Source organism: Martes martes (genome assembly GCF_963455335.1).
Source record: "Martes martes genome assembly, chromosome: 14".
Classification (NCBI taxonomy): Eukaryota; Metazoa; Chordata; class Mammalia; order Carnivora; family Mustelidae; genus Martes; species Martes martes.
The window spans coordinates 52,988,154-53,008,967 of NC_137902.1; the positions used below are offsets into that span (position 1 = coordinate 52,988,154).

A 20,814-nucleotide genomic window follows, 5' to 3' on the forward strand; every position below is an offset into this window, starting at 1 on the left:
TCTCCAAAAAATTCATACATATACTCTGATTTCCCCCTTTATTAGTTATGTATAGCTTAGAAAAGCTATATAAGAATCCACTGATAAAAACAAAGGTGGACTAGGGGCACCTGGGTGGCTCAGTTGTTTGTGTCTGACTCTTGGTTTTGGCTAGGGTCATGATCTAAAGGTCATGATCTCAAGGTCGTAAGATCTAGCCCTATGTAGGGCTCCTCACTCAGTGGGGAGTCTGCTTGAGATTCTCTCTCCCTCTCCCTTTGTTTCTCTGCCTCCCCCACACACTCCATCTCTTTCTAAAATAAATAAATAAATCTTTAAAGAAATAAATAAAGGTGACTATAAAGATACAAACATAAATAGTTTGCCAACAAACATAAATGGATTATTCAAAAATCTCCTGTAGACTAGAATGATTTTTCCCAGAGAGCCATTGTTTTTAAAATGGGCCAGATAGCTATAAAGCATCTTTTTTTTTTATTGTGTTATGTTAGTCATCATACAATACATCATTAGTTTTTGATGTAGTGTTCCGTGGTTCATTGTTTCCATATAACACCCAGTGCTCCATGCAATCCATGCCCTCCTTAATACCCAATACCAGCCTCTCCCATCCCCCATCCCCCACTCCCATCCCCCACTCCCCTCCCTTCTAAAACCCTCCATTTGTTTACTGGAGTCCATAGTCTGTCATGGTTTGTCTCCCACTCCTATTTCTCCCACTTCATTTTTCCCTTCTCCTAATGTACAAAGCATCTTCTTTATAATTGTATGTGTGTTTTTTTCCTAACAGACCAGAATACGGGAGAGATAATTTAGATATTTACCTGATACTAATCAGGAAATACATGTTATTTATATTTAAATTATATTTAGTTATATTTACTAACCTCCTTCCTGAATTCCTTTTTCATTAGTTTTCATTTCAAAAAAATAAATACACTTTTTAAATGGGAATATTCTTGTATCAGAATATAAGCAAGGTCAAAGACCATCAAAGGAGATGCTCTACTAGCCTTCGTAAAACATTCCTTCCTATTAAACTGTTGGCTGAGGGTGCTTATCCTTGGCATTTTTGTGAGATTAGGTAGGGTGTATTGTGGGAGTTTGTGATAACTCCTTTGTCTATAGAACATAACTCTCCCATACTTAAATAACTTGGCTAAATAACTTGTACATCAGCATAAGATCAAATGTGGAATAATAAGAGTGGCTTTCAGTTTTCCAATGGCCAATATAACATCAAACTGACAGGGAGTAAGTATTATGACTGTAAGAGAAAAAAAATTGACTGCATTTTATCTTTGGAATAAATATCTTGAGAGATACCTGGGTTTTTACCCCATCTCTGCCACAACTAGCTATCGGATTCTAGGCAAGTCACTTAAACTTGCTGGACCTCGATTTCTTCATCTTTTATTTTATTTTGAAGATTTTATTTATTATTTAACACAGAGAGAAATCACAAGTAGGCAGAGAGGCAGGCAGAGAGAGAGGGGGAAGCAGGCTCCCTGGATCCCAGGACCCTGAGATCATGACCTGAGCGGAAGGCAGAGGCTTAACCCACTGAGCCACCCAGGTGCCCCGATTTCTTCATCTTTTAACTCAAAGGGTCAAATGGACGATTTTAGTATACTTCCCATAGAAACTGCTAGATTAAATAGGAAAAAAATTAAGGCTATGTAAGATTTGAATAAAAACAATTAACAATATTGAACTCAAACACCAATATAGAATACTACACTTAACAATTAGAGAATATGTATTCTTTGCAAGTACGAATGAATTGTTCATAGAACTTGACCATATACTAGACTACAAAGAGAGATTCAACAAATGCATATAGATAACACTACAGTGAAATTATAAGTAAACAATTATATGATAGGCCAGATTGGGGCACTGGGTGGCTCATTCAGTTAAGCATCTGCCTTCAGCTCAGGGCATGATCCCTGGGATTGAGCCCCACATTGGGCTCCCTGCTCAGCAGCGAGTCTGTTTCTCCCTCTCTCTCTGCCCCTCGCCCTGCTTGTGCTCACACACTCTCTCTCTCAAATAAATAAATAAATAAAATCTTTTTAAAAAAAGATAGGCCAGATGACATACATACGTTTATAAACTTGAATTCATACTTGTAATTAATTCATAAGTCAAAGAGAAAATCATATGACAATTTCTTGTGGAAGGTAGAATTCTAAAGATGACCCTCCCCCCTCCACCAATATTATTCCATCAAATACATCTATGAGTATTGCTGTCAAGGGATTTTGCAGATGTAATGAAAGTTGCAAGTCAGTTGCCCTTAAAATACAGAGATTATCTGAGTGGGCCTGTGCCAATCAGGTGACTCTTAAAAAGCAGAGGGGCAAATGGGGAAGTCAGAGAAATGCAAAGCACAAGAAAGATTCAACACACAATTGCTGGCTTGAGGATGGAGAGGAGCCATGTACCAAGGAATGTGGGTGGCCTCTAGAAGCTAAAAGTACTCCCTACTCACAACCAGCAAGGAAATGGGGGACCTCCATCCCACAAGTACAAGATTGAATTCTGCCAGTAGCCTGTATGTGCTTGGAAATAGATTCCAGGTAAGTACCCAGCTCTGCAGACACCTTGATTTTGGCCTTGTGAATCATACCAGAGCCTGACCTATGGAAACTGAGATGTTAAATATGTATTGTTTTAAGCCACTAGGTTTGTTGTAATTAGTTACACTGCAGTATAAAACTAATACAGGCCTCCAAGTACATCCCCCCCCTTTTTAAAAAATATTTTATTTATTTGAGAGAGAAAGAGAGAGAGCATGCACACAAGGTGAGGGATGGGGGTTGGTTAGAAAGGGACAAGATGACTTCCTGCTGAGTGCAGAGCCAGACATGCAGAGCCAGATGCAGGACTTCATCCCAGGACTCTGGGATCATTACATGAGCCAGTCAGATGCCTCCCACTGAGCCACCCAGGTGCCCCGATTTTTTCCCCCAGTTTTATTGAGAAATCATCAACACACATTCCGGTGAATTTTTATAGTAATGGCCCCCATTTAATTATGCTTTCATGTCCACACCCTTTGCAATGTGATGTTGCCACTCCTCCCATCAAGAGTTGGATTCTCTTCATTTCTCCACCCTTTGGAATCCAAGCTGCACTTTTTTTGACCAGTGGAATATGATACAAGTAATATTGGATGAGTTCTCAGAGTCTAGGTCTATAGAAGCCCTGCAGCTACTGTTCTTGTTCCCTTAAAGTCCTAGGATCATCATCTGTGAAGAAGCCCAATTAGCTTATAGGAGGCTCAAAGTCTGCCTGAAGTAGAACTGAACCATCCCAACCAATAACTAACCTCTATTTGAGTGAGGCCACCTAGGACCTTCGAGCCTCCAGCCAAGTTTTCAGAAGACTAGAGCTGCATGAGTGATTTCAGGAAAAGACAGCAGAAGAAAGGCTCAGATTGCCCAAAGAATTGTGAGAAATAATACATTGTGTTTTAAGCCATTAAGTTTTAGGGTAACTTTTACATTTCAATAGATAATTAAAATGGGAATGAAAAAACAAAACAAAATCACTAAACTTGGAATTATGGGATATAATTAAAGCAATATGGAGAGGATAATATATAGCCTTAAATACATATATTAGAAAGTTGAAAAATCAACAAATTAAGCATTTAAATCAAGAAATTAGTGAAGACCAAAGAAGGGATAATCAAGAAAATAAGGAGTAAATACTTGAAACTAATATAATGTTATATGTCAATTATATCTCAATAAAAATACAAGGAAAGAAAAAAAGAGTAGAAGTAAATGAAATTTAAAACAAGGACATAATAGAATTAACAATATCATAAACTGCTTTTTTAAAACTGGTAATTAGACAAAGCTCTGTGTGACTGATTAAGGATTTAAAAAAAGAAAGAAGGCATAAATAATGAATTTTAGCAGTAAAATGGAAACTGAACTGCAGAAAATCGGCTAAAATTCAACCCATTCATGATTCTTAAAAAAGCAAACTAGATTTTTTAAAACCTAAAAATGCGTCTTTTAAAATCTATACTATGAGGGGAGCCTGGATGGCTCAGGGGGTTAAAGCCTTCTGCCTTCGGCTCAGGTCATGATCCCAGGGTCCTGGGATCGAGCCCCGCATTGGGCTCTCTGCTCAGCAGGGAGCCTGCTTCCTCCTCTCTCTCTGCCTCCCTCTCTGCCTACTTGTGATCTCTGTGTAATAAATAAATAAATAAAACCTTTAAAAAATAAAAAAAAAATCTATACTATGATATGATATGGTGGAAAATTAGAAACATTTCTTTTTTAATTTTTTAAAGTGACAGTTTATTTTTTATTATTTTATTATTTTTTAGTATTTTGATATTTTTGTTTTTTAATTAACAACATATACTGTATCATTGGTTTCAGAGGTACAGGTCTGTGATTCATCAGTCTTATATACTACCCAGTGGTCATTGCATCACATATCCTCCTTAATGTCCATCACCCAGTTACCCCATCCCTCCACCCCCCTTTCCTCCAGGAACCCTCAGTTTTTTCCTATGATAAAGAGTCTCTTATGGTTTATCTCCTCCTCTGGTTTGTCTTGTTTTATTTTTTCTTCTCTTCTTCTGGCTTGATGATTACAGCTTTGTAATACCGCTTGAAGTCTGGTGTTGTGATGCCACCAGTTTTGTGGGGTTTTTTCTCTTTCTTTCTTTTTCAACATTCCTTTGGCTATTCAGGACTTTTCTGGTTCCATACAAATTTTAGGATTATTTGTTCCAGCTCCGTGAAAAAAGTTGATGTTATTTTGATAGGGATCTCATTGAATGTGTGTAGCATAGACATTTTAACAATATTTGTTCTTCCAATCCATGAGCATGGAACGTTTTTCCATTTCTTTATGTCTTCCTCAATTTCTTTCATGAGCATTCTATAGTTTTCTGAGTACAGATCCTTTGCCTCTTTGATCAGGTTTATTCCTTGGTTTTGGGTGTAATTGTAAATGGGATCAGCTCCCTAATTTCTCTTTCTTTGGTCTCATTGTTAGTGTATAGAAATGCAACTGATTTCTGTGCATTGATTTTATATCTTGACACTTTGCTGAGTTCCTGTATGAGTTCTAGCAATTTTCAGGTGGAGTCTTTTGGATTTTCCACATAGAATATCATGCCATCTGCAAAGAGTGAGAGTTTGACTTCTTATTTGTTCATTCAAATGCCTTGCTGAGGCTAGGACTTCCAGTACTATGTTGAATAGCTGTGGTAATAATGGACATCCCTGCTATGTTCCTGTCCTTAGGGGAAAAGCTCTCAGTTTTTCACTATTCAGAATGATATTTGCTGTGGGCTTTACATATATTGCTTTTATGATACTGAGGTATGTTCCCTCTATCCCTACACTGTGAAGAGTTTTATTTATGTAATGTATCACATTGATTTGCAAATGTTGAACCACCCTTGCATTCCGGGAATAAATCCCACTTGGTCCTGGTGAATAATCCTTTTAATGTGCTGTTGGATCCTTTTGACTACTATTTTGGTGAGAATATTTGCATCCATGTTTGTCAGGGATATTGGTCTGTAATCCTCCTTTTTGGTGGGTCTTTGACTGATTTTTGAATCAAGGTAATGCTGGCCTCATGGAAAGAGTTTGGAAGTTTTTCTTCCATTTCTATCTTTTGAGACAACTTCTGAAGAATAAGTATTAATTCTTCTTTAAATGTTTGATAAAACTCCTCTGGGAAGCCATCCGGCCCTGGGCTCTTGTTTGTTGGGAGATTTTTGATTACTGCTTCAATTTCCTTGCTGCTTGTGGGTCTATTCAGGTTTTCCATTTCTCTCTATTTCAGTTTTGGTAGTTTACACATCTCTAGGAATGCATCCATTTCTTTCAGATTGCTGAATTCCTGGGACCAGACAAAATTAATGTCTCCTACTCCTCTGCCATCTTGAACTCCTAAGTCTAGAAACATTTCTTTTAAAGTGAGGTATAAGACAAAGATCCCTGATATCATCATGTCTATTCAATACTACAGGCATACCTCATTTTATTGTACTTTCATTTTATTGTACTTTACAGATGTTGTGGGTTTTTTATAAGTAGGAGGGTTGTCATAACAACCCTGCGATAAGCAAGTCTGTCTATCAGCACCATTTTCCCAACATAGTTGCTTATTTCATGTCTTTGTCACATCTTAGTAATTCTCGGAACATTTCAAACTTTTTCATTATTACATTTGTTATAGTGATCTGTGATCAGTGGCCTTTGATGTTACTATCAAAGTGTGTCCGTATATGGTGGTAAACTTAATTGATAAATGTTTTTGTATTCTGACTGCCCTACTGACTGGTTGTTCTCCATGTCTCTCCCTTTCCTTGGGCCTCCCTATTCTATGAAAAATGACAGTATTGAAATTTGGCCAATTTATAACCCTAAAGTAGCTTCTAAGTGATCAAGTGAAAGGAAGAGTTGCACGCTTCTCACTTTAAATCAAAAGCTAGAAATGATTAAGTTTAGTGAGGAAGGTATGTCAAAAGCTGAAATAGGCCAAAAGCTAGGCCTCTTGTACCAGCTAGCCAAGTTGTGAATGCAAAAGAAGAGTTTCTGAAGGAAGTTAAAAGTGCTGCTCCTGGATACCTGGGTAGTTCAGTTGGTTAAGCATCTGCCTCCATCTTAGGTCATGAGCCCAGCATCCTAGGATGGAGACCTGTGTCAGGCTCCCTATTCAGTAAGGAGTCTATTTCTCCCTCTCCCTCTGCCCCTACACCCTGCTCATGCTCTCTCTCTCTCTCAAATAAATAAATAAAATCTTAAAGTACTGCTCCTGTGAACACATGAATGATAAAAAAGCAGAACAGCCTTATTTCTGATATAGAGAAAGTTTTAGTGGATAGATCAAGCCAGTCACAATATTCGCTTAAGACAAAGACTATTTCAGAGCAAGGCCCTAACTCTTTTCAGTTCTATGAAGGTTGAGAGAGGTGAGGAAGCTGAAGAAAAGAAGTTTGAGGCTATCAGAGGTTGGTTCATGAGGTTTAAGGAAGGAAGCCATCTCCATAACATAAAAGTGCAAGGTGAAGCACCAAGCGCTGATGTGGAAACTATAGCCAGTTATCCAAAGATCTAGCCAAGATAATCCATGAAGATGGCTACATTAAAGAACAGATTTTCAGGGTGGATGAAAAATATGTATATTGGAAGACTATGCCATCTGTGACTTTCATACCTAAAGAGAGGTCAATGCCTGGCCTCAAAGCTTCAAAGGGCAGGCTGACTTTCCTGTTAGGGGATATTTGCAACTGGTGACTTTAAGTTGAAGCCAGTGTTCATTTACCTTTCCGAAAATCCGAGGTCCCTTAAAAATTATGCTGTGTCTACTCTGCCTGTGCTCTACAAATGGAACAACAAAGTCTGGATGACATCTGTTTACAACAGAGTTTACTGAATATTTTAAGAACACTGTTGAGACATACTACTCAGAAAAAAATTTCCTTTCAAAATATTACTGCTCATTGACAATGCACCTGGTCACCCAAGAGCTCTGATGGAGATATACAATGAGATTATTTTTTATTCCTGCTAACACAACATCTATTCTGCAGCCAATAGATCAAGGAGTCACTTTAATTTTCAAGCCTTATCATTTAAGAAATTCAGCTTGTGAGGCTAAAGCTGCCATAGATAGTGGTTTCTCTGATAGACCTGGGCAAAGTAAATTGAAAACTTTCTGGAATCCAGTATTCACCATCTTCAATTTCATTAAGAACATTAGTGATTCATATGAAGATCAAATATCAACAATTATAAAAGTTTGGAAGTTGACCACAGCCCTCATGGCTGATTTTGAGGGATTAAAGTCTTCACTGGAGGAAGAAAATGCAGATTTGGTGGAAATAGCAAGAGAACTAATATTAGAAATGGATCCTGAAGATGTGATTGAATTGCTGTAATTTCATGAAGAAAACTTTGGGGGTGCCTGGGTGGCTCAGTGGGTTAAAGCCTCTGCCTTCGGCTCAGGTCATGATCCCGGGGTTCTGGGATCAAGCCCTGCATCGGGCTCTCTGCTCAGTGTGAAGCCTGCTCCCTTCCTCTCTCTTTTCCTGCCTCTCTGCCTACTTGTGGTCTCTGTCTGTCAAATAAATAAATAAAATCTTAAAAAAAAAAAAAACTTCCACAGATGAGTTGCTTCTTATAAATGAGCAAAGAAAGTGGTTTTTGAAATGAAATCTACTCTGGTGAAGATGCTGTGAGTGTAGTTGAAATAACAACAGAGGATTTAGAATATTATATAAATTTAGTTGATAAAGCAGTGGCAGGGTTTGAGAGGATTGATTCCAATTTTGAAAGATGTTGTACTATGGGTAAAATGCCGTCAAACAGCACTGCATACTACAGAGAAATCATTCATGAAAGGAAGAGTCAATTGATGTGGCAACTTCATCACTGTCTTATGTTAAGAAATTGCCACAGCCACACCAAACTTCACCAACCTTCACCTTGATCTGTTAGCAGCTATCAACATTAAGGCAAGACCCTCCACCAGCAAAAAGATTACAACTCACTGAAAGCTCAGATGATGGTTAACATTTTTTATCCATAAAGTTTTTTAAATTAAGGTACATACATTGTTTTTTTAAATGTGACTATTATTGCTCACTTAATAGACTATTGTAGAGTGTAAACATAACTTGTATATGTACTGGGGAACCAAAAAATTCATTTGACTTGGTTTATTGTAATATTTACTTTATTGTGCTGGTCTGGAATAAAACCTGCAATATCTCTGAGGTATCTATGTGGCAATAACACAGAAACACACACAGAAGACACTGGAGGAAAAGGATCCTACAAACTGAAAGATGTAATAAAAAGTTTCACTACTGAAAGCATAAACAAAAAAAAAAAAACAAAGAATGATGGTTACTGTTGGGGGAAAAAGTTGGGGAACAGAGAGGATAGGGACAGAATAGAAGCAAGATCTCTTAATATATATCTTATTTTATCCTTCTGATTTTTTAATGGCGTATATGTGTTATCTACACAGTAAAGTTTAACACAGAAGAAGTGGATTTGCAAGGTGGCTGGATAAAAGATTAATATAAAAAATCAACATCATCAAAATCAAATATCATCAGAAACAACCAATTAGAAAATCTAACTTAAAAAATCCTATTTAAGGTCTGTATGGATAAAAGTATAAAACTTTATTGAAATGAATAAAAGAATATCTAGTAGAGATACTATGTTCATGCACAGGAAGTTTCAATAACATGAAGTTGAAAAAAATTCCCAAATATCTGATTTAAATGCAATTCCAATAAAAATAATAACAGGTTTTTTAGGAACTTGATCAAGTAACCCTAAAATTTACTTGCCCAATAAAGACCCAAAAATACCAATGACAATATAGACAGGGTAATAAGGAGTGAAGGTTTTTCTACGAATTACCAAGCCTTATAATGAAGCTCCAATAATTAAAACTCAGTAGCTCTAGACAGAAGTAGACCCACATATATATGGAAACTTAGGTTTTGTTAGATTTTGATTACTCAAAAATAATTGGGGTTGGGGAGCCTGGTGGCTCAGTGGGTTAAAGCATCTGCCTTTGGCTCAGGTCATGATCCCAGGCTTCTGGGATCAAGCCCCGCATCAGGCTCTCTGCTCAGTGGGGAGCCTGCTCCCCCCCCCACTCTCTCTGCCTGCCTCTCTGCCTACTTGTGATCTCTCTGTCAAATAAATAAATAAAATCTTTTTTAAAAATGGGGGTTTCCTAGGAATTTACCCTGAAACTGTTCCTCCAACAACTAAAAAACTACACATGCATAAGATATTGATTATAGTATTATTGCAATTGCAAAATATTGGAAACAACATACATAGGAGAGTATTTTAATAAACTATGGTATATCCACATAATGGAGTACTATGCTCCTGAAAGAAATAATGGAGAAGATCTCTATGAAATGACATGGAGTGATTTCCGGGATAGATTGTCCAGTAAAAACAACAATAACAACAAAACCTAAAGTGCAAGATTTTCTATAGTATACCACCTTTTGTATAAAAAGGAAGGAAAAAGAAGAAATTATACACAGATTGGTTCATTTGTGCAAAAACAAAACAAAACAAAACAAAACAAAACACAACACAAAACCCCAACCAAACAAACCACGGGAAGGAAAAACCAGAGATTAATGAGACTGGGTTGTATAGGTCATGAACAGACATAGGGTAGAAGGAAGGTAGAGAATGAGGGGGTGATCCTCTGTACCTCTCTGTACAGAACTGACTTTTGGAACCATGTTAATGTTTCATTTTTTAAAAAGAAATAAAGTCAGTAGGAAATGGGAGATTGTATAATATGATAACAACAACAACAACAAAACAAAACTACTTCCCATGAATAACATAACAACACTAAAGGTGGGAAAAAGAGAACTAATTCAATATACTTTTGAAAAACTATTTAAAAGATATACTCTCAGACTAAAGAGGAAAAAACCTCTATACAAATATTGGATTTCAGTTAGTAAGCTGCTTTTTTGCAGAGTCATTAGTTAGCATTTTTAAAATTACTAAGTATTCTATGATTTGGCAAATAAGAGATTATATTGTGGGTAATGGGAGTCAAGTTTCTTATTGTTGGAAGAGTTACAAATATGGAAACCAGGAAGACAGAATGACCTTGCAGTGGAGGATTAAAATTGAATATAGTGACAAAAGCCCATGATTTGATGGATTTTATAAATAGATATTATATGTAGTTGGGGATGCATGGGTACACCTAATGCTCAGGTCTTGAAAATCTAAAATTGCAGTCCATTAAAAGGAACTAGGGTAATTGTCCAGTTTAAAAAAAAATAAAGAAATCATAGGTTTCTTGGGAATGGCTGGTTCTAGAACTTGGATAGGGAAAGTACAAGATGAAACTGGAATATCTTTTTGAATCAAAGTAAAGTGTTCAAAGAAAGATTAAGACATACCAAAAAACACATAGGGAAAAAAGAAAAGGCAAAAGGACTTGCATAAGGGGAGCCCCCAGTGGCACTAGTTTACAAATGAGAATCTATGAGCCCACAGTAACTGAACAAATAAATGAATGGTAGACAAGAAAGCTTATAGTGGAAGGCCAACTATTAAATGAGTAGGGAATTCAGGAATTAGAAAATCACAATTTGGAAACCACCATAATAATAATTAATTCAGGAAACAGTCATCAATAAATGCTGAAATTATAGATGAATGTTTATGGAGTAAGAAGATATTTACATAGTCTCAAAGTATTTCTCCATGAGATATTTATAAATTACAAAGGGAAGCATAGTAAGGTTATAGTAGAAAAATCTGGCAGATAACAATCTAAACAAATCACCAGTATTACCATCAGCATGTGCCTCCTGATTGGATGCAACACAACAGCATTTTTTGTGGCGTTCCTGCCAAAAGTTTAGAACCTGATATAATCATGAGGAAACATCAGACAAACACAAATTGAGGAATATTTTACAATTACTGTCCTGTATACCCTTCAAAAATGCTAATGTCATGAAACACGGACTCAAGAAATATTCCAGATTAAAAGAAGGCTGAAGATGAATTTTGAATGCTAGGCATGATGCTAGATTTTATTTTGCTATAAAAGACATTTGTGGAGGGGGGCTCCTGAATGACATGGTTGGTTAAACATCAAACTTGGCTTTGGCTCAGGTCATAATCTCAGGTCATGGGATTGAACCCTGCGTCTGGCTCTGTCCTCAGCTCATATTCTGGTTGGGATTCTCTCTCCCTCTCCCTCTGCCCCCTGCTTGTGATCTCTCTCTAAAATAAATAAATAAATCTTTTTTAAAAAGGCATTTGGGGACATTTAGAAAAGTCAGAATGAGGTATATAAATTAGATAATAGTATTGTATTTATACTAATCAGCTGATTTTGATAATTACACTGCGGTTGTGTAAGACTGTCCTTGAAAACACATACTGAAGTCTAAAATTACATCATTCTGCAATTTATTCTCAAATGGTTCCAGAAAAGTTAAAATACATACTTACATGTGTGTGTATGTGTACAGAGAGAACTACTCATGTAATGTCTTTAACCTGAAATTATGTTGAAAAAATTAAAAGGGAATTCATTAAGATAATGCAAATTAACACCACACTACATACTCACTAGAATGGCTTGAATAAAAAAGATTGACCATACCAAATATTGACAAGGATATGGAGAAACTGGGACCCTCGTACATTGCTGATGGGGTTGCAAATTAGTACATACACTTTAGAACACAGTTTAGCGGATTCTTGAAAAGTTAAACATTTACTTTCCACATATCCCAGTGATTCCACTTCTCTATATCTCGTTCAGAAAAGTGAACATATGTCCACACAAATGTTTCTCTATTTCATTGCAGCATTTAATAATAGTTAAAGACTGGAAACATTCCAAATGTCCATCAGTGAATCGACAAACAAAATCTTGTATATGTACACAATGAAGTACTACTCAGCAATAAAAATGAAATTCTGGGGGTGCCTGGCTGGCTCAGACAGTGGAGCCTGGGACTCTTGATCTCAGGGTTGTGAGTTCAAGCCCCATGTTGGATGTGGAGTCTACTCAAGAAAAAAATGAAATTATGATATATGTGACAATATGAATGAACCTCAAAAACATTATGCCAAGTGAAAGAAGCAAGGTGCAATAGATTATATATTATTTTATTCAATTTATATGAATTTAGGGAAACTATTGAGATAAAAATAGATCCCTAGTTCCCTTAGGGCCAAGGATGGGAATTGGGATTGATTGCAAACAGGAATGAAGGAACTTTTGGGGAGTGATAGAAATCTTCTAAAACTGGATTGTGCTGATGGTTGCACATTTGAACCTTAAAATTAGTGAATTTTATGGTGTGTAAATCATACCTCAATAAAGCTATTTTAAAGAATATAAAGCCCCCCAAAATGAGGAACAAATGGACTATTCAATAAATACTAATGGAGCAACAGGCTATCCATATGGAAAAAATTAGTTCACATACACACACACATCCAGCTGGTATAAAGGCCTAAATCTTAAAACCCTAGCCTGCTTAGGAGAAAATATAGAGAATACCTCTATAGCCTCAGGATGTGCAAGCTTTATGACCATAAAAGCACTAGTCAAAATATCAAAATATCAATAAATTAACAACTTTAAAATTGGAAACATGCATAACAAAAGACACTAAAAACTCAAGGACTTTATTATAAATACTTGCAAAATTTCTAACTAATAATTATGGTTTATATAATTATATAATACAGCTATTACATAAATATGTCCTACAATAAGGGAAAAAACCTACAAACAATCTGATTGAAAAACAGTCACAGAGGCGCCAGGTTGGCTCAGTCACTTAAGCGTCAGAGTCTTGATTTTGGCTCAGGTAATGATCTCAGCGTTGTGAAACCGAGCCCTGCTTTGGGCTCTACACTAGGTGTGGAGCCTACTCGGGATTCTCCCTCACTCCCTCTTCCTCTGCCCCCTGCCTCAAAATAATTTTTAAAAAAGAAAGAAAAATGGTCACAGGATAGGAATATACAATTTGCCGAAGTAGAAATTGTTAAAGTTAATAACTGTATGAAAAGAAGTTCTGCCTCACTTGTAATCATGAAAATGCAATTTAAAATGACAATGTGACAGGGTGCCTGGGTGGCTCAGTTGGTTAAGTGTCTGCCTTCGGCCGAGGTCATGATCCCAAGATGGGATTAAGTGAGCAGGGAGCCCACTTCTCCCTCTCCCTCTGCCTCTCCCCTCTGCTGGTGTGCTCTCTCTCTCTGAAATAAACAAAATCTTAAATAAAAAAAAGTGACAGTGTGACAGAAATTCACACTTATCAGATGGGCAAAAATTAGTCTGATATTGGGGCGCCTGGGTGGCTCATTGGGTTAAAGCCTCTGCCTTCGGCTCAGGTCATGATCCCAGGGTCCTGGGTTGGAGCCCCGCATCGGGTCTCTACTCCGCAGGGAGGCTGCTTCCTCTTCTCTCTGTGCCTGCCTCTCTGCCTACTTGTGATTTCTGTCTGTCAAATAAATAAATAAAATCTCTTTAAAAAATTAGTCTGATATTACCAACATTGGTAAGGATTCTCATAATTGCTAGTGGATATAAATTGGTACAACTACTTGGAAGTGCAATGTGGTAGTATTTACCCAAATTCATATCTACAACTTGGCAATTTTATTATCTAGATACATTCCTAAGAAAAATACCAGAAGACATGTACAAGAATGTTTACTGTAGCATTTTCCATAATAGAAAAAAAAATTGTCACTCTTTTTGAAATCCTTTTGGCCGTTCCAGATCCTCACATCATTTGGACCTCTGCCTCCCTATGGCAGAAGTGAAACAAAGGTAATACTTATAGAAAAGGAAGATGTGCTAGAAAATGAACTGAAATTCCGTGAACTTCAGGGGGGAAATCTTTGAAGTGTAGATATTATAGGAGAGTCTTTAAAATACTGAAAGTTTTGTGAACAGTAAAAATTTACCATGAATTAGCACTGATCAGGAAATTAGACTAGATATTCACTAAATTTCCTTCTAGCCTGAACATTCTGTAGTTTTCATATCTATTTAATATTCTGTATTATGCGTGTAGTTCCTATTTATGTATTTCCCGTGACATTGCATACTCTAATTTGTTAAGCACAAACTTTTTAAGTATAATAGTGAATTCATATTATTCTCATTTAAGTCCTAGATGAGTGCTTCATGCAAAGAATGACTGGGAGGAATAGTTAGTGTTCTCATCTCACATCCAGATCTGCATGGAAGTAATTCCAGTATCTGCTTTTTCTAATACATAGCATAAAGTATAATAATTAAAAACTCGGACTCTGGAGCCAGGCTGCACTGTTTTAAAACCTAACTCCTCCACTTATTAGCTTCATAACCCTGGGAAATTATTTGTCCTCTCTGTGCTTAGGTTATTTCCACGTGAGAACATGGAATTGTAAATAATAGGTTTTCTCCTAGAGTTGTTTGAGGTTTAGGTTTGAAAAGTATGTAAAGCACTTAAAACAATGTAAACAATTAAGACAATGTAAACCACAAAGTATTATATAGGAATGGCTTCAATCCTGAGAGAAGCATGTAACTCATGATGCTTTCAGGGGGAAGAAGAATGAGAGACCAAGTTATCTTTAAGCTTTTTTTTTTTCATTTTTAAAATTTTCTTTTTTATTGTATTATTATTTTTTAATGTAGGATCCTTGCCCAAGGTGGAGCCCAATGCAGGGCTTAAACTTAGGTCCTTGAGATCAAGACCCAAGGTCAAGTGTCAGATGTTTAACCAGCTGAGCCACCCAGGTGTTCTTCTTTAAGCTTTTTGAAACAAAGAGTGTATGTGTATATATATTATGTATATATATCATATATATATGTATGATATATATATATCACCTATCACCTTTCATTTTCATGCTTCCCCTTTGAATTCAGAGGTTCTTAATTAAGAAGGTATGGAGTCCTCTCTTTTGGTAGAAATATTTGTGGCAACATACTTTCCTACCATTATGTTTACGTCATTATCACCAGCTGTTGCTCTTTTTTTCAGGCTGGACGGCAAGTGGAAGCAGAGCAAGCATATAAGTACACAATGAAGGTACGATGCGGATGCCTCTGCAGTTTGTCTGTACTGTACCGAGGTTGGGCAGTTGGGAAGAAGATGCTGGCTTGATTCAGGACTTCAGCGCATTCCATCATTTCATGATGTGAATGTTTTCTGGAGGCTCTTCTTATCTTTGCCATTATCATAGGGCTGCTGAGGGTTTGGAATAACCAAGCCACCCAGGTGTGCCACCTACCCCCTTTTAAAAGATTTTATTTATTTGAGAGAAAGAGCAGAGCTAGAGAGAGAGCACAAGTGTGTAGGTGGGGGAGGTTTCTACCTCTTTAGAGAATTTGGTTTAATGGAAAGACAGATGGCCAGGGTGTGAGTAGACCTGAATTATGGTCCTAGTTTTGCCACTAACTTTATTGTGTTAACTTCTTTGAGCCTCATTTTCCACATGTACACTGAAGGTATATAGGTCAACAAATTTCGTATAAAGGGCAAAACAATATTTTAGGCTTTGTGGGCCAAACGGTCTCTATTGTGTCTATTACCCTCTGCCCTTGTAGTGCAAAAGGAGCCACAGACAACACATAAACAAATGAGCATGGTTGTATTTAAAATAAAACTTTACTTAACAAAACAGAAAGCTAGATTTGACTCATAAGCCGTAACCTGCCAACCCCTGGTCTATTATATTATGAATTACAGTTCATAATTAGTGGCTTAAATAAATGAAGTTTTATTTTTCTCATCTAATGAAAAGCCCAAGGCAAGTACCAGAGCTCCACAATGTTACCAGAGACCCAAACTCTTTTTCTTTTTCTTTTTTTTTTTTCCCAAACTCTATCTTTCTGCTCCAGCAATCATAGCATGCAGATCCCATCCTTCGTAGTTGCAAGACAGCCATTGTAGCTGAAACCACCATATACATGTTTCAGGCAAAATAAAAAACAAAAGGGAGGAAAGAACAAAGAGGACATGCTAGCTATTGCCCTTCCCTTTAAGAAGCAGTGACTTTATGGGGATAAAAGATATAGCATCGGGAATATGGCCAATGGTATTATAATAGTATGTGGTGACAGATGGTAGCTGTACCTGTGAGCACAGCCTAAGGTATAGACTTAAAATCACTATGTTGTACACCTGAAACATAGTGTGTCAACGATATTTATAAAAAATAAAGATGTTTAATTCACAGGTCCATAGCATTTGATGGTAAAGAAAATAATTTCCAGAGAAAAGTATCTACTTTCGGGCATGGGGAGGGCTGGGAAGAAGCAATGACCTTGGCTTACATTTCATTGGCCACAACTGGTCATAAGACTACCCCAGCTCTAACAAAACAAGGAAATGGAGCTTTTTAGCTGGTTGCATTCCTGCTCTGAAAAGAAATGAAGATTTTGCTAGAAAGAAGGCAGAGTGGGTATTCAGTAGGCAACTAAATATCTCTACTACACATCTAGAAGCTAAAAATAAATTCAGATCTAGTATCTTTGTTTTGTGTGTTGTTGATTCCTGTGACTTGTCAAACTGAAATACTATAGTCAAGATAGACTGGGTAATAATGTGAATTTTCTAAAAAATACTTTATTAGTAAAGTTATTTAACAAAAAATACACAAGTTGTAAATGTTCATACTACTTGAATTTTCATAAAGTGAACATGTCCATGTAATCAGCACAATGTTCTGAGGTCTTTTAATGGAGTCACCATGAAATAGGGAATAAAGGAAGAGCCCAATTTCAGGCCAAGAAACTATATTCCTTAACTGTGGCCGAGTAAATGAAGGGCCTCCACATCGGTATATCAGGTATGCTATGTATCCTTCCCTTCCTTCCTTCTCATGCAGCTGAAACTAAAAGATAAGGCTCTGCTTGCAGAAATCCACATGGTACAGGAGGCAGTTGGCTTTGGAAATCCATCTTTCTGACATCCTTCCAGCTGACGATCTGTGTGGAACTCTGAGCTCCTTTCTTCCCAGAGAGATTAAACCCTGGACATTTCACCGTATGAGGCCTGGGGATGGAAAGTACCATCCCCATTCACTTATTTCCATTGGCTAATTTACTGGATGGCTGTTACTGGATATTTTACAGGTTGACAATAAAAAATGAAAAAGATTCAAAATTCATCAGTGTGGTTCTGGATTTAATTAAGGTCTACGGAGGTATATATAAGAATATAATTACTTATTTATGTAATTAAGGTAAAGTGGGTTCATTATTAGGGTTTCTGTTAAAAGCTTACCAGGTCATTCCTGGACTGATAAGGCCAACTTCTAAGGTCTCTGGCTAGGTTCACTTTCTGGAACTTGAGAATTAAGGCATCAATTTCTAAGGTGGACCTAAAGGAAGACTACTCTGCTGGGTCACTGTATTAGGACAAACACATTAGTTGTAGCCAGACCCTTTGGATCCAGTGATGAACAGAGCGGAACAGAGAAGTCTGCTGAAGGTGGAAGTACTGACTACCTCTAAGCAAGGGTATCTTCATGGATCTAAACCACAAGGGCTCCAAGAAGAGTCCATTAACTTTAAGAGACGCAAAACTCCTCTCAACTGAGGCCAGTATTCTAAGACTAAAGATGACAAAGGAACATTATTACTTCACTCCTGTCCTGATCACTGCATAGCAAAACCAGGAATCAAGACTCCTCTTCCTTAATTTTTTAAAGAAGGTGCAGAGAATAGGAGGGAGGTGGGAGAAAGGAGGAAATGTGCGAGGCATAATAAACGAGAAGAATAAAACAAACCCTACATTCATTTATAGTCCGCGTGCAGCCTTGGTTCTAACGCTACTTTCTTTAAGAAATCCTCCTGAGGCAACAAGTATCAGGTTCGCCTTGTCCTCTGCTCCCCCAGGACTGTGCGCTGACCACCTCCGTGGACTCCGGCGTAAACTCAACACTTCCCCCACGTGACTGTGAGCTTCCTAGGGGGCAGGACAGCGCCCTTTCAGGTAAGCGTTCTCAGCACTGCACTTTGGCTCTAAACACGTGCTCAAAAGTTCGCTGAAAGAATGGATTCATGGAACACTTTAGCACTTTTGGCCACTCCCTGGGATTCTCCCAATATTCCTCACTCCATCAGGAACGCAGAACCCGGTGCGGATCGAGAACACCCACACAGCCTGACTGGTGCCACCCCCCCCCAAATAAAAGCAAACTGCAGCTCGCCTTTTTTACGGCAGTTTAAGGTACGTTAGGGTCGTGGCGTTGCGTTATGGGAAGTGTAAGGGCGGGAAAGCGGAAGGGGCGGGGCGAGCGGAGTCTTCCCTTTCTCCATAGGGGCGCTGGGGGTTAGGTGGCGAGGTGGTGTGGTTGCGGGTGTCGCAGTGTGGACTTTGCGTTTGTCCTTCCCCCCACCCGAGGCGGTAGAGCTGATTGGTGGCGGGAGGCTGTGCACTTGGAGGCGCGGCAAGTGGCGCATAGGCCTCGGCGCACGTTGGCTGCACCATGGTCCAGCTCAGTGAGTGACCTTCCGGGTGGTCGCGGGGCCGGGGGGCGTATGGGACCCGATGAAGCAGCTCTTCTAGGTGAGCTGGAGGCAACCCGAACTTGAAAGAGCCACACTACCTTACGTTTGTCCCTCTCCTCAGGTTTTTCTCACTTAATCTTTCCTTAAAATTTATGAGACAAATGGCGTTCAGTTTCTAGATAGGCGGCTGAGGGTCCGTCGTGGTCACAGAGCTATTAAATGGCGGGCTGGTGTTGAGTGGATTGAGGAGGTAGTCCTTTTTGCCTGAAGTGCATGAGAGGAGTTTCAAAGAATATACCATCTAAACTGGGTTGACAACAATTGGTTGGATGCAAGCAAGCCCCTTCAGTTGAGGAAGGGGCTTGTTTTATCTATGTCATTTTGTCCATTTTATGTACTCGGTTCTTATGTGTTAACAACTTAATTCTCTGCAGCTACCGTCCTGTGCAAAGCCTACCGTGGAGGCCATTTAACCATCCGTCTTGCCCTGGGTGGCTGTACCAACCGGCCTTTCTACCGCATTGTGGCTGCTCACAACAAGTGTCCCAGGGATGGCCGTTTCGTGGAGCAGCTGGGCTCCTATGATCCACTGCCCAACAGTCATGGAGAGAAAATCGTTGCTCTCAACCTAGAACGGATTCGGCATTGGATTGGCTGTGGGGCCCACCTTTCTAAGCCTGTGGAGAAGCTTCTGGGTAACTCAGCTCTAGCCTTACTTCATTGAGGGGATTTTCAGTTGAAGTCAGTTTCAGGATGATAAGAGTTAATGATTTTCATTACCTCAGGCTGCTTAGGGCTAGGGTGAAAGCTGAAGTTGTGATCTAATTGTCATTTTGACTGGAGACCCCTTTTGTGGACTCTTCTGAGACTGCCTGAGTGAATGGGATTTTGTACTGAAAATGGGAATAGTGTGTCTTGAATGGCTGTCTGTCCATTTATCTTTTTTCAAATAAGGACATTAGCGTTAGGAAGTAACATCCACTGTCTCCTTGTAGTAAATGGAGGGGAGGGAGTTGGGGGAAGAGATAAGACAGTTTGGCAAGAGAGGAGCGTGTTTTAAATCCATGCTGTAGGTCAGGTCTCTGTTAGACCTCAGCTCTGTGAGGCTAAGTTCCCAGGGAATCATTGGCTTATACCATGTTATAATGAATGGAAATCCTGTTGCTTTTAGGTCTTTCTGGCTTTTTCCCTCTGCATCCCATGATGATCACAAATGCCGAGAGGCTGCGAAGGAAACGGGCGCGCGAAGTCCTCTTAGCATCTCAGAAAACAGATACAGAGGCTACAGAAACAAAAACGAGCTGACTTCAATGAGCAGAGCATTGGGGGAAAGGTCAAAGTCCTCTTAAAAGACTTATGCAGAGCGCTTAGTCTTATTAGATTTGGAGGTCAATAAATGGAGTTTTCTGCATCACCCATGCTCTTCTGGACTGTCCTGAGCTGGATCAGAGAGTAGTTTGTTCTTTCTGACATAGAGCTGGGTCCAGATACTAATGAGCTTTTTTAGCCTTCATTGGGAAAAGAGTGGCTCTGGGGTGTGTTGGACTTTTGGGTTGGGCCCTGGATCTTTCAGACAACTTTACAGTCTGTTGCCTTGCAATACTTCCCTGTTTGAAAGCCCTCAGCAAGCCTGTCCATGGTCTGTCTGTGCAATTCATTCCTTAATCATTTATGATCAGCCCACTAGCTCAAGAACACAGTTACTTTGCTTATTTATTTATTTGTTTATTTATTTATAGAGTTGCTTTCTCTTGTTTGACA

The 20,814-nt window shown here is 38.5% G+C and overlaps 2 protein-coding genes across 2 annotated transcripts in view; both read left to right on the forward strand.

The window, feature by feature from the left end:
• Positions 1–17,707, forward strand: part of CFAP70 (cilia and flagella associated protein 70) — a gene marked incomplete at its 5' end in the record, with an annotated part of 112,796 nt that extends 95,089 nt beyond the window's left edge. Inside the window, 2 exons of the mRNA XM_080822547.1 lie at positions 15,578–15,625; positions 17,427–17,707. Coding sequence (XP_080678673.1) covers positions 15,578–15,625; positions 17,427–17,507 — 129 coding nt within the window. The 3' untranslated portion in view covers positions 17,508–17,707. The remainder of the gene's footprint in view (positions 1–15,577; positions 15,626–17,426) is intronic.
• Positions 17,708–18,823: 1,116 nt separating this feature from the next.
• Positions 18,824–20,467, forward strand: MRPS16 (mitochondrial ribosomal protein S16). Its single transcript, XM_080823157.1, has 3 exons — positions 18,824–19,044; positions 19,488–19,748; positions 20,225–20,467. The coding sequence occupies exons 1-3, from the start codon at positions 19,032–19,034 to the stop codon at positions 20,356–20,358; spliced, it is 408 nt and encodes a 135-aa protein (XP_080679283.1). The 5' UTR covers positions 18,824–19,031; the 3' UTR covers positions 20,359–20,467.
• The last annotated feature ends 347 nt before the right edge of the window (positions 20,468–20,814 follow it).